Source organism: Cynocephalus volans, chromosome 10 (assembly GCF_027409185.1).
Source record: "Cynocephalus volans isolate mCynVol1 chromosome 10, mCynVol1.pri, whole genome shotgun sequence".
NCBI lineage: Eukaryota > Metazoa > Chordata > Mammalia > Dermoptera > Cynocephalidae > Cynocephalus > Cynocephalus volans.
Window position 1 is genome coordinate 100,956,429 of NC_084469.1, and position 13,874 is coordinate 100,970,302.

The 13,874-nt window shown below is 46.7% G+C and overlaps 1 protein-coding gene across 1 annotated transcript in view; it reads right to left on the bottom strand.

Moving 5' to 3' along the window:
- Window positions 1-3,849, bottom strand: part of LOC134387552 (mucin-16-like) — an 87,307-nt gene extending 83,458 nt beyond the window's left edge. The window contains exon 1 of the mRNA XM_063109997.1: window positions 174-3,849. Within this exon, the coding sequence (XP_062966067.1) occupies window positions 174-3,849 (3,676 nt within the window). The remainder of the gene's footprint in view (window positions 1-173) is intronic.
- Between the last annotated feature and the right edge of the window lie 10,025 nt (window positions 3,850-13,874).

Here is a 13,874-nt window from a genome sequence, read left to right on the forward strand (position 1 = left end):
CAGTATGGAAGAGGCAGAGCTGGTCTCATCCACAGAGGGAGGGCTTGTCCGTGACTCATTCTCAGGACCGCTGCTCAGAAGAGTCGTCATTTCTGACTGTGGAAATCCCTGCGTCACAGTCCGGTGACTACCTGCCCAGGAGGCTGTGGTTGATGTGCCAAAGGTAAGGGTACCCTGTGATGTCGTCACAGGAGGACCTGTTTGGGTGGTGATGGTCATTTCTGCAGGTTCTGTCATGACAGGAGAGGCAGAGAGCATGGTGATCATTTCTGTAGAGATGTAAGGCAACCCTGTGGACTCGACAGGGCTAGATACAAATGATGTGCTTGTGGATATGACTTCCTTCTTGGAGACACCAGTAGTAGTAGCAGAGGGAACTTTGGAATGGACAGTAGTTATTTCAGTGGATGAGATGGTCTCCTGGGAGTTGCTGGTCTCCCTTTGTCCAGGAGTCAGGGGATATGTTGGCTTCCTCTCAATCCTTGTAGTCTCAGAGGAACCTGTCATAGATTTGGAAATAGTAGTGGCCTGTATGGTGGAGTCAGTAACTATTGGAGATGAGGCTTTGAATGGATCTGAGTTAGCTAGGACAGAGAAATGTGATTTCTTTGTAGAAGTGGTTGTCTTCCCATTGGCTAATAATGTGTTTGTGGAAGGATAAATTGCCTGTGTGTCTGTGGAAGTTTCATAACTGGGTGGTGTCTCACCCAATGTACTGCCCAAGCTTGGGGGCAAACTGGTTTCAGATTCTAAGCTTCTCTTCACTGTGTCTGTGTTCTTCACCAGGCCAGAGGTCTCAGGCCGTAGAATTGATGTCACAGGTAGAGTCGAGGATGGACTGTGCCCTTGTGATGTCAACAAAGTATGAGAAGATGAGATTGTGGCAGGGGTAGGTGCCAGGAAAGAGGAAGAGATGGTTTCTTCCACAGACGGAGGGCTTAACCATGATATGTCCTCAGGACCTTTTCTAAAGGGAGTGGTCTTCTCTGAGTGTGAAAATCCCTTAGTCACAGCCAGCGGGGTTCCTGCCCAGGAAGATACTGCCGATGTATCCCAGGTAAGTGCACCTAGTGATGTAGACCTAGGAGGACCCATTCGTGTGTTGACAGTCATTTTTACAGATTCTGTCATGGCAGAGAAAGTAGATGGCATGGTGATGGTTGCTGTGGATCTGTCTGCTGTCTCTGTGGACTGAGCAAGGAATGGGCTGGATATTCTGCCAGAGGAGGTGACTTCTGTTCTGTACCCCTTGTTAGTAGAAATGGAGCCTGAGGAAGAGACCATGCTCGTTTCTGTGGTTGAGCTCTTGTCCGTGTTAGTGGTGGATTCCCTCAGTTCAGTAGTCAGGTGGGAGTCAGGCTCCGTTCCAGGCCTTTTGGACTCTGGCCGGTTAGTTGCTGATGTAAAATCAGTGGCTTTTGCTACGGTGAAGGCAGTAACCATTGGGGATGTGGCCCTGGATGACTCTGAGTAGGCGGAGACAGTGGAATGAGGATCATGTTCAGAACCTGTGGCCCACACTGTTGTCCCTGTGTTTGTAGAAGGGTGAATTGCTTCTTTGTCTGGGGTGGGCTCAGAAGCAGTTGTTCTCTCATATGGGCTGTTTTTCCAACTTGGGGGTACAGTTGTCCTAGAGGTCAAGCTTATACCCAGCACATCTGTGGTACTTAATACACCAGAAGAGTCGGGAACCTCCTGGATGGTTCCTCCCGAGACAGGAGACACATTTATCATTTCAGTTATCAAAGATGAGCTTGATGTTGACTCTTCTTTCCTACTCCAGGAATCAGATGTGGAGATGGAATCAGAGGGAGATGTGGTCTCTGCTGTTGGAGTCCTCAGCCCATGTCCCTGGAGAGTTGGATCTGGAGTTTGGACTGTGTATGGGATTGTACTCACAGTTGTTGTTGCTGGTCTGTGTATATGCCCTGGACCTGCAGAAATCATGGTGGGAAGCTTGATAGAACTCTGCTCTGCCTCTTTGCTAGTGAGATCGGGCCTCCCTGAGAAAGTGACTCCAGAGCTACTTACCACTGCAGCTGATGTGACCTTACTTGTAATGTCTCTTATAGAGGAGGGCAGCTCTGAGGTAGCTGGGATGATCATGGTCTCCGAAGTGAGTCCTTGAGGGGATGTACTCCTATGAGGAGCTGAGGTAGTGATTGTGGTTGGTGACAAAGATCTCCCAGTGGCCCAGTCAAGAGGGGACAGAGAATCAGACAGAGGACTGGACAGGGAGATATTTGGGTCAGTCTTTGTGCTTGGATGGTCAGTAGAAACCACTGAAACAGGCAAGGATTCTGTTTCTGTTGTACTCCGAGTCCAACTTGTACTTGAAATGTAGGGAACTGAGGTGCTCATCCTCTGGACACCAGAAGATGCTGATATGGACACAGATGGAGTTGTGTCTGAAGGATTCAACGTTTTCACACTTGTGCTGGCCTTTGTCTCTACAGATGAAGCATAGGAGGATGGAATGGCCAGACTAGTTCCAATGACAGTCACAAGGCCATGGGGAGCAGATATAGAGCCTGATTCAGTGCTTGATGCTAAGAATGGAGTTGTCCCCATTGTAGAAATTGTTTCAGGAGGACCTGTGACTTCTAAGGCTGAAGCTGTGTCTGTGATAGTCCAGGAGCCTGATGCTGGGGCAGGTGCAGCTGTGGAAGACCAGGTTGGAAGATGCTCTGGGGAAGAAGTGCTGGTCTCCATGGCCAGGGTGCTGTCCATAATGCTCTCATTCCCCTCTGGTATGGGCGTGGTAGTTAGGACTGAGTTGGTACCCATGGTGGTGGTGGTGATACCTGGAGCGGGAGCTGTGGTTACACCCATGGTGCTTACTCCTGCAGGAGATGAGGTCTGTGACAGTTCTCCAGGAGAAGAGACAGTGTCTCTGGTCTCTACACTTGTGGTGGCCACCAGAGTCTTAGGCTCCATTGAAGGTAATGTGACAGATGATGAAGGGCTCCTTTTTCCTCCTAAGGCATCGGCGAGGCTGGTGATGGCTTGGCCTCCAGATAGCAGAGATACTAATGAGGTGCTTTGCGCTGTGGAGGTGATGTGCAATGTGTTCGTGACCTCAGGGGAGGCACCAAAGGTGAGGTCGCTCCCAGCCATCTGCTGTGACCATGTGCTAGCAGATGAATACGCCTCTTCCATAGCTCTGCTTGTCTGTAGTTCAGCTGCCATTGTCTTTTTACTCAGGACAGAGGAAGGCATGACTGTGGTGCTGACCCATGTCTTGGTTCCAAGCTCAGGTTTATCTGTCACCGAGCTCATAGTTACCTTCTGGGTTGTCACAGAGTCTGGGCTGGACAGAGAGTCTCCAAGGCTAGTGGAAGATGTGCTCAGAGAGACATGTGTGTCCCCTTTGGTCCCTCCAGTGGAACCAAGCCATGTGGAGAAATCCATTCCAGTTGTCTTTGAGGTCAGATCTGGGCTACTTTGCTGACCGCTCTTGGTGGTGGCTCTAGACATTGTCGACTCTAGGAAGACAGGGGACACTGTACCCAATGGCTGCACAGTCCCTTCTGGAGTCCCAGAGTAGGGGTTGGTCCAAGCCTCAGATGGGGATGGGAAGAGTGAGACATTTTCTGTAGCTGCCGTTCCTTCTGGTGGTGACTTTGCTGGTGACATGACTCCTGTGTGCAGGTGAGGGGAGATGGTGCTGTCACTCCCTATGGCTGTGGACTGAAAGGTGACTGGTTCTACTGTGGTCTCCGTAGAGATGGTTGATTCTGCAGTATCCCAAGAATTTCCCACAGCATACCTGGTCTCTGGGCTGGTACTGGGCTCCTTGGAGCTCATGATTTTGAGAGCTGTGGTCATTTCTGGGTTTCCTGTGGACATGCCTGTGAGTTGGCAGGAGATATGCAAGAGGTACAGAAGGTTGACACTATTATTCACTCCTTCCTGGGACTTCAAGTCAAACTATTTTATCCTTCCCCAGAAAAGAAAATGTTAACCCTTCTGTATTCACACTTCAAGCCTCTGGACACCAGGGAACCATCCCCGAAGATATGGTGGGATAAGAGCTTTGACATCTGGCTTGCTCATGAGAAATGATCACCTGAAGGTCAGTCTCCTCCATGCCCTATATAAATGGGCTTTTGTACAAGGGAGGACGTTATGAAACAAGACTCTAACCATACAAGAGGCTGCCCCTACCCTATATCCACTTTTCTCTTTGAAGCCTGCCTTTACCAAACCAACTTCAGCTTCCAACTTCCGGCCTCCTCTAGGTCCCTCAAATCTTAGTTCACTGCAAAGTCACTTAAGGATTTGTATTTGTTTCTGTTTGTTTGTTTTTTTACTTTATTTTATCAATATACAATGTAGTTGATTTTCGTGTCCCTTTACCAATTCCTTTCCTCCCTCCCTCTCCCCTCTCCCCCCATCAACATTATATCTGTTCACTTTTCTTAACAAGCTCAAGGAATTGTTTCATATTTATCCCCCTCTCTGAACCCCTTCCTTGTCCTTCAGGAAAATAACATCCACTTGCCACAGGGGTATGGATAGCTCGACCCTCCAAGGGCGCTCCCTCTGGAAATTAATTTTTCACATTCTTCTAACCAACTTAGCACAGCCAAAGGCCACAGTCCCTTCTTTTGTAGTAAAAGCAACCCGTGTCATCTCGAGTCTACCTGCGCCCTCCCTGTCGACAAAAGATTTCAGTGATGTTCTCTGATTTAGAAAGATTCCTCACCGTGGGGCAAGAGAAAGTGTAGAAAGAACGGGCCCTGTGGCATTTTCTCCTACTAAATTAATTGGCTATTCATCGTATAAATTACTAAGTGGAAGCAACAGAAGTGTTCAGTTAATACAATCTCTGGGGAAAAAAACAAGATCCTGTTCTCAGAGAAGAGCGGTAAGAAGTCAAATCAACCTGTCTCAAACCTAGTCATTTTACTTCTTTAAACAACCCAAGTTTTGACCCCAGAGATGAGGGGAGAGGACCCAAACGGGGTGACCTTGAAGGAAATAGAGATGATGCTTGTACATACCCAGACTGACCCCAGTCACAAGAGACGCAGGGTTACTTATTGACCAGGTGGTGTCTCCATGTCCTCCTTGACTTGGCTTTCTGGTGGTGGTTGCCACAGACTCACTGGTCCCTGAGGGAGAAGAGGAAGATGCTGTTGTGTTTGTCTTCCCTCAGGATGTGGGGCCATAAAAAGCATTCTCGCTGGATCCTGGCTCAGTAATGTCCTCACGTGTCTTTTTTTTTTTACATTAAATCAGACCCTCAAAATAGTCATAGCAGATGGAGAAATGTAGATTGTGGGGACTGCTGATTCGGTTGGTATCAAGCATAGGAATTTTTGAGAGCCTCTTTCTTCCTAGAATCAGTAAAGTCTTCGTCAATCAACTCTGCCTTTACTCATTGTGAAATATTTATATGTAAAATGAATTTACTGTCACAGAACTGTTGTAGTTATTATAATAGCTAAAGCATGTAACTAAAAAAATGAGCAGTCAAGAAATGCTATTTTCCCTCAACACATCCTTCCAACTGTTTTCTTGCCCATTTCCAGTCTGGGATGGGGAAAGGTAGACTCTGACTGGGAGGTACTGAATTGGTGCTTTAGGGTGCTGGAAATGCCACCAGATTCTAATTTTAAAAAATAGAACCAGAAAGATGATTCGGGACAGGAATCCTCTCTTCTTATTCAACCATATCCACCCAAGCTCAGAATCCCAATGCAAAGGAAACCAGGGACAGTGTTCTTACTTGTAACTGGGGTGGAGTTATCGGGAGCTGGCATGGTGATGGGTTCTACACTAAGGAAGTTCTCCGCAGTGGCTGTAGTCTCAGCTATGACAAATGCGGTGGCATTTGGTGGTTGGTCCATGACCATTGAAGTGGTGATGTCTACAGAGGTCCTCCCAGAAGTCCTATTCTCTCCTGTGGCAGCGCTCATAGACCAGGAGGGCCCTTCTGGGGTATCAGTGCCTAGGGAGGCTGCAGTTTTCTGGGATTCAATGCCTGTGAATGACGGGGAGGGTATCAGTCCTGTAAGGCAGGTGTCATGAGGACTTGAGAGGAAGGTGAAATTAAGCTGGAGAAGGACATTGGGGAGGACAGAAATCTGGTTCCTTCTTCAGAGGAAGGACTTCTCTGTGACAGTCTCTGGACCTCTGCTCATGGGACTGGTCATCTCTGAAAGTGGGAAGCTCTGAGTCACAGCCAAGGATGTCCCTTCCCAGAAAGCTGTGGTTGTGGTGTCCAGAGTCAGGGCAGCCTCTGGTGTAGCCCTAGAAGGACCTGCTGGTGTGGTAAAGTCATGTGTGAAGATTCTGTCACAGGAGGGGAGATAGAATAGTTGGCTCTGATTCCTCCAGGAATGTCAGGACCCTTTGACTGAGGAAAGCCTGGGCTAGATATTCTGTCAGAGGAAGTAAACTCAGTCCTAGATAGAGATCTTTTGTCTCTACTTCTACTCCTCCTCCACGAAGGCTGGAATTCTAAATACATGAAAGTTAAAAGCAAATGGGTCCTTATTTCATGTCGCTATGGAACAGGAAGAAGCTACAGCAGTGTTTGTCTCTGTTCCAGGTGTCATGCTACCTGTCGCTGAGGCTTTGGCAAAACAAGATGCAGAGATCTGAACTGGATAAGACAAGGATTCAGAAATGGTCACTACCAAGGATGAGCTTCCTGTCCTACCACTCTCTCTACCTGTGCAGGTGGATATTGTTTAAAATGGACCGCTAGAGGGGATATTCCTGGTGAGGATCATGCAGTCCCGGGACAGAGCTGTTGTGAAATCTGAATGTCGGGTTAGAGTTGAGTTTGTAGGGAGGGAGGCCAGGCTGCCAGGCCCTGCTGCACTTGAGAGTCTGGAAGACAATGGGGACCCATTAACTGTGGAGATTATGGACACCAAAGTGCTGGACTATTCCATGGAGAATGGACTGATCCAAAAAGAAACCAAACTTGTCATTGCCTTTGCACTGGGACTGAGGAAGGTAATGTCCTCTGGTAAAGGAGAGTCAACGACACAGCTAGGTTGGCCTCCACTGTTGAGATCACGCTGAGGTGAAGGATAATCACTGATTAGGGCACAGGATTGATTTTCTGATGGTAAGAGTCCCAACTGTTGGAGGACATCCCTACAGATACTGGCATGAAGAAAGGGTGTCATAAGAGGGCTGACAGCTGTAAGGTTCACCATGGGGCTATAGATATGGCTCGAGTCTGTGTGTGAGCTAGTGACAGCTGTGATTGAGCAGTTTGAGGAAAGAGTTCCACTGAAGAAGTTCTGCTGTCCTTTGTGCCCAAGCCAAGTCTACAGCTGCCTACATGGCATGGGTGAGAATGGACCCTGGCCAAGTCTTTCTCCACTTGTGACCTCAGGGAAGGAAAGAATTGAGGTGAAGTTTGTGGGGGCCTCAGCTGTGGCAATGTGGGCAAAGGTGCTGTGGCCTCAGGTGACACAGAGAAGCCAGAGAAGAAGGTCCAGTTCCTGGAGGAGCTCTGGATGTGTTCACAATAGCAACTGATGAGTGTGGACTGGGACAACTTGTTATTGTCAGGTGGATGAAGCCAGTGTCTCAGCCATTCTTGTACCAAAATGTGGAGAAGAATCTGTTTCGACTTGTTTGCTTGCTCCCAGAAGAGTTATGGTTGTCCCCAGACTATGAGATCTGATGAACTCACTGCTGGTAAGGTCAGAACTGCAGGTCTTAGTGGAGAGTGCCTCATTTGAGCATAGTTGTATTATCCACTAAAATCGGACTTCCACATGGACTAGATAGTCTCTCACGTGTGCTCTGGTGCTTATAGCTACAGTTCCTGTCCTGGGAGGGGTCAGTCCAACATAACTACTGTTACGACTGAGGAATCAGTGGCTACAAGTTCAGAGAAAGAAATGGAAGAAAAATTGCCTCTGGGCAAGGGAAGACTGGAATTTCAAGAATAGTCTCTTTAGGACCACTTCATTGTCCCTAAGACTGTGACATCAATGACTATAGTCTCTGGGAGTAAAATAATCTTTTAAAAGGCTGAGCTGATTTCTATTTCCACACTGGAGCCATGGGAACTTCATAGTAAACCAGAAGGGGTCAAATTTTGTTGTTCAGAGGAAGTGGCCAAGAAGGCAGAGACGCAGGAAGGACTGTGTTCAGTGGGGGTCTCTTACCTCTCTTTGCAGTTGGTATTTCAGACGAAAATGTAGGTAGAAGATATGAGGAGTACATTTTTATACCCAGCTCCAAATAGCCAAACTTCCTTTGAGCTCAAGGGAAGCTTGAACTCATTCCCTGGGATGAAAAAATGTTCCCTCATCCTGCTTTGGGACAGATGGGGTAGGGGTCTTGAGCCAAAAAGAGCTGGGGCTTGTTTTTCTTATTGTGAAGATGATGTCTTTGGCAATCTTGTTTTCTCAGTGATTACTAATCTGATCTAGTAATCTGTAATAGTAATGATAACTGCCAATGATTATGCGCTGAACTAGGTACATAAACCCCTTACTCAAGAAAAGATGTTAGTATTTACTTATGAAAGAATGAAACTGGGGCTCTGTATATTTTTCTCCCCAAAATAAATAAGCAGTACTTCTATGTAGCAGTAACAAAGACTTGGGTGATATTAGCAGAACAGAAATAGAAATAAGACATGTATTCAACTAAAAAAAATAAACAAATACATGAAAACGAAGAAAAAGATACAATAATCACAATAATACATTGAACTCTCAAAAGGAGAGAACAGAACTGAGGTTACCAGAGGTGAGAAAGGGGGAGAATGAGGTTAGTAAGGTAGGAATTGGTGAAGGGCCACTAAAAATTATTACATTGTATAATGTTGAATATACAAATTATCCTGATTTGAGCATCACATATTGCACACAGGTATTGACATTCGATTCTGTACCCCACAGATATGTATAATCAATTATGTTTATATGTACATACAAACACACACACACCTACAGAGAGAGAGAGAGAGAGAGAGGGAGGGAGAGAGGAGAGAGAGAGAGAGAGAGGAGAGAGAGAGAGAGAACAGTGGTTACCAAGGGCGGAGGGGCAGGGGAGAAATGGGGACATGTAAGTCGAAAGATACCAAGTGGCAGATATGTACTGCAGTGGGGAATAGGGGATAGCTTCTCTTTCAGTGGATAGCCTTATCTGAGAGGGAGTAGGATCAGAACTTGCTGCCCGACCTGTGCTAGAGAGAGCTGTGAGTTTTGATATAGGAGAAGTCAGTGTCACAGCCGATGATGGCATGACTGGGTCTGGATAAGGTGTGTTCCTGAGGCACATCTAGGATCTCCTGTTCCTGAGGTAGGGATTCTGGGTTCATGCTCTTCCATGGACAGGGAGGCAGATCCCTCAAGGACCTCAGTGGGACCTGTTGATCGAACTGAGCTTGTACTTGTGGCCACTGTAGAAGTCATCCTATCTGTTCCTGTGCTTCCTTGAGGACTGGAAAGTGGGAAAGATGCTGTGCTTGCATCTGAGCCTGGAATGGCATTCAGGGAATGTCCAGGCATCGGCAAGAAAGCAGACATAGTACCCATACCTGGGACCTCAGAAAAGTCAAGGGTCAAGGTAGATTCTGGGATCATCCATATTGGGGGAGTTGTAGTCAGTGGTGATAAGGCCTTTGATGGGTCTGAGGAGGCAGAGACAGGTGTTCAGAGCCCTGACCCAGCACCGTTGGGCTTCACAGGTGTCCCTTTGGGTGCCGTTGGTAGATAAGCTGGCATTCTGCTCATGGTGATTTCAGACATGGTGGTGACTTTACCTGGGCTCATGGTCAGAGGGAGAGAAGAAAATGTTTTGGCTCCACGTGAGTGAGTGGACCCACCTCTTCCTTCTCCACAGCTGGACAAACTCTATTTTTCTGTGATTAATAGCATCACTAGATCCCATCTTAGCCTCAGCTGATGAGCCTACCAAAGCAGTTGTCTCTGAAATACTGAGACTCTGGCTCAACCCAGGGGAACTTGTAGTTCCCGCAGGCAAATCAGAAAGTTCCATGGTGGTTGAACCCGCATAGGTCATGTTCCATGGGGTGATAATCCTAGAGGAAGAAGTGGAAAGAGGATAGAGTGGACTTTCCACTCTCTTCTACCTTCTGGACAGTGACCACAAGGATACTCCTACCTGGGCCACTTACTGTGGGGTCTGAAGAGCTACTCCAGGTTGTCTATCCTGATGATACTGACACAGTCACCAAGTCTCTATATTGAGAGTTGACTCCACATGTTCTGCTTATGGGAAAAGGAGTGACAGGCTCTGAAGAGGGAGAGGGGACAGAAGAAGGACCCCTGGTGAGGCTGGTGGTTTGGGGACTCATGGATAGACCAGAGGTCAGAGCATTGGACAGGCTGATATGTGTTGGGCTGCTGACGTTGGGTATATCTGAGGTCCTAGGGGAGTTGCTGAGGATACCCTTTGCTACCCTTTCTGCTGATGGATCTGGAGATGGAAGACTCAGAGTGGCAAATACGTTTTTCTCTCTTTCTGAGTTGGTAGCACTGTTGCTCCAAGACAGAGAAGAAAGAACAGATTAGCTGTCCTCTGCCCTTGCTGTGACCTCATGGGTGCCCAAGGCCATGCTTGTGGTGGCTGTCTGGTGGACAACATGTTAGCTCCTGTGATAAGAGTAGGAGATGAGACCACAGGGACCTTGGTGCCAATCTTGGGTCCTCTGTCAGAACTTGGCTGAGAGGATGAAGACAGAGCTGATGTCTCTCGCCAAGTCACAACTTCTGTACTGACTCCTGCCCCAAAGTCTATGGTTGCTCTAGGAATTGACTTAGAAGAGATTGAAGAAACTGTTCATGGGATTGTCTGGTTCTTTCTAGCATACATCTATCCCTCAGGCTAGTCCCAGGTGGATAATGGGGCCATTTATGTTCCTACCATCATGTCCATAGACCTCTCCCCTGGGGTCCAGGTTCCTTTAGGTGAGTGAATCCTACCCAAGATGACTTAAACGTTGATACCAGCTGAAGAAGTGAAGTCAGTGGGAATCGTCATTTGGAAGGCAGATGGGTCAGTTTTATCCTTATTGATGGCAGCCCCTGTAGCTGTCTGTTTGAGAGAAATCCCCACCCCCATGTTGGTTTCTGATGTGACCAGCACTTTGTAGCTTCCAATCATGGAAAATGTTTCCAGAGTAGTTGATGTCTCTGGACTTCTGCTAGGCAATCCAGAGACCATAATGGGTAGTTGATTGGGAGACCTCCTGTCTATTCCTGCTCCCTCATGGGACATAGATTAGCACTTGAAATCTTCCCCTACCTTACAAAATCTAGAGCTGCTGCTCCATCCCCAGCATTCTGTCTACCACACCAGGCTGTCAGTTTGCAGGATGTAAAGAAGCCCCGGGAAACTTCTGTCCTATTCATGAGAAGGAATCCTTGCTGGGTGCCTTCCAGAGTACCCATTGAGCACAGAATTACCCATAAAAAAGAGATCTTAAAATTGTAAACTGAGGAAGCCTTCATAAAACACATAGTGTGGTACAAGAAAGGTCCTCTGAGCGTGAGAAGGGATTTGTATCCTTTCACTAACTATTAATTGAGCACCAAATCAGCATATATGACTGACTTATTGAATTAATTGATAAATGAATAAAGCAAGCTTCAGTTTCTCCACCCTTATCAAAGATTCAGTTTGGATGAGAGGATCACCCATTGATACATTTTGCTCACATATAACTCATGAGACTGAGGACAGAAATCAAGGTGGCAGCAACTCTTCCATCAGCTACCAGGAGACAAGCTCAACTAAGGCAACCATCCATTTTGTTCATGATCAACAAGTGAAAAAACTTTCACCAGGATAGACCCAATCTGAAATAGAGAGAGGAAGTAAGAATGTGGCATACTCATACCTGTTTTAGTAGTGGATGATCTGGGTTTTGTAGAAGCACTTGGTGGCCATCGACTGTGCCTCTGTGCTGTTGAGCCTGGGGTCTGGCTGAAAGGTTCTACACTCCCAATGGTCCCTGTTGGAAAAGCTGAAGAAGGTGGTGTGGTTATTCATCTTGGAGAAAAGAGCCATTGACTACAGCTTCCCCAATCTGCGTGATCCTAGAGTCTACCTTGACCTTTGGTGTCAAGTCACCACTGACTACAGCTCCTCCAATCTGCATGATCCTAGAGTCTACCTTGACCTTTGACTTTTCTGAGGTCCCAGGTGTGGGTACTAAATCTGCTTCCTTGCTGACTCCTGGACATTCCCCGAGTCCATTCCAGACTCAGATGTAAGCACAGCATCTTTACCACTTTCCAGTCCTCAAGGAAGCACTGGAACAAATATGATGACTTCTACAATGGCTACGTGCACATTCTCTTACTGAGAAGGGTCTTCAACCAGGGATACTGAAGGAAACTCAGGATCCTATATTCATGATGGGCTCATTCCACCCATTAGGGAAAATGGCAAAAGGCATGGTAGAATAGGGGAACCTGAGAAGTAGTTTCAAATTCTACCATGTGAATTTCACTTCTGGGTATATACCCAAAATAATTGAGAGAAGGGACTCAAATATATTTGTATGCCAATGTTCATAGCAGCATTATTCACAATAGCCAAAAGGTGGAAACAACCCAAGTGTCTGTCTATGTATGAATATATAAAAAAAAACCACCTACGATGGGGTATTATACAGACTTAAAAATAAAGGAAATTCTGATACATGCTACAATGTGGCATTTTTGCAGTCACCTTGAAGACATCATGCTAAGTGAAATAGTCAGATACAAAAAGGCAAACACTGTATGATTCCACTTATAGGGGGTATCTAGAATGGTCACATTCATAAACACAGAAATTAGAATTGTGGTTACCAGGTGCTTGAGGAGGGGAGAATGGGGAATAATTTCTTGATGGATTCAGAAGTTCAGTTGGGATGATAAAAAATTTCTTGAGATGGATAGGGGTCATGACGGTACAACAATGTGAAAGTACTTAATGTCACTGCATTTTACAGTTTAAAATGATTAAAACGGTAAGTTTTATGTGATGTGTATTTTATCACAATAAAAAAGTTTTCAAAAACTGTGGTATTCATCAGGAATGGTTACAGACCATGATGTGGATAGTTGATCTCATAACTATGAATATATGCAGGTGAGTTCTATAGTGAAATAGAAAACCACACACAGAACAGCAGTGGCTGCTCTGGTCTCTCCCTGCAGCCAGAGCCCTGAAGCAATGTGAGTAAGAGACCTTGTGAAACAAAGAGAAAGATTCCTCACCATCTGCAATGACTACGCAAAGACAACAAACCCACTTCCAAGAAGGGAGGGGGAGCAGCTCCTTACTCAAAAATGAGGATGAACTGTCACGATCAGGAACTTGGGTTCCAGCAGACTGACCTCTGTGGGCTGGAGCCTCGGTCAGTGGAGAGGCGTATGTCCAGCGAGGCTCTCTCTGGGCCTCAGAGGAGGTGAATGCTCTTGATGGGGTTTTGGCCAAGCCAGTCTCCACTCCTGGGCTGGTGTGCTCTGCCCCTGGGTTTGCTGAGGAGGAAACAGTCTTAGGAGAACTGTGGCTTGTCTGTTCCAAAATGTTGGTAAAAGCTGACAATGAGATCCAGGTTGGGGTTGTGGGATCCAGGGCAGATGTCCTGGGACCTACTGCACTAGACAGATCAAAAGAAGCAGGGTTGTTGCTCATGGCGGGAGGCGTGTGAATAGAAGAACTTTTTTCACCTTCTGAAGATGGGTTGAACCACACAGTGGTTGAGCTTGTCCCTGCTTTCTCCCCAGTGCCCATAGAAGATGTGGTCCCTGAGAGAGATGAAGGAGATCTTGTGTCTAGTGGTCCAGGAGCCAAAGAGGAAGTTGACACTTTCTCAGTTGGCATGTCCCTAACCTTAGGGAAGAATACGGTAGAGCCTGTGATTTCAC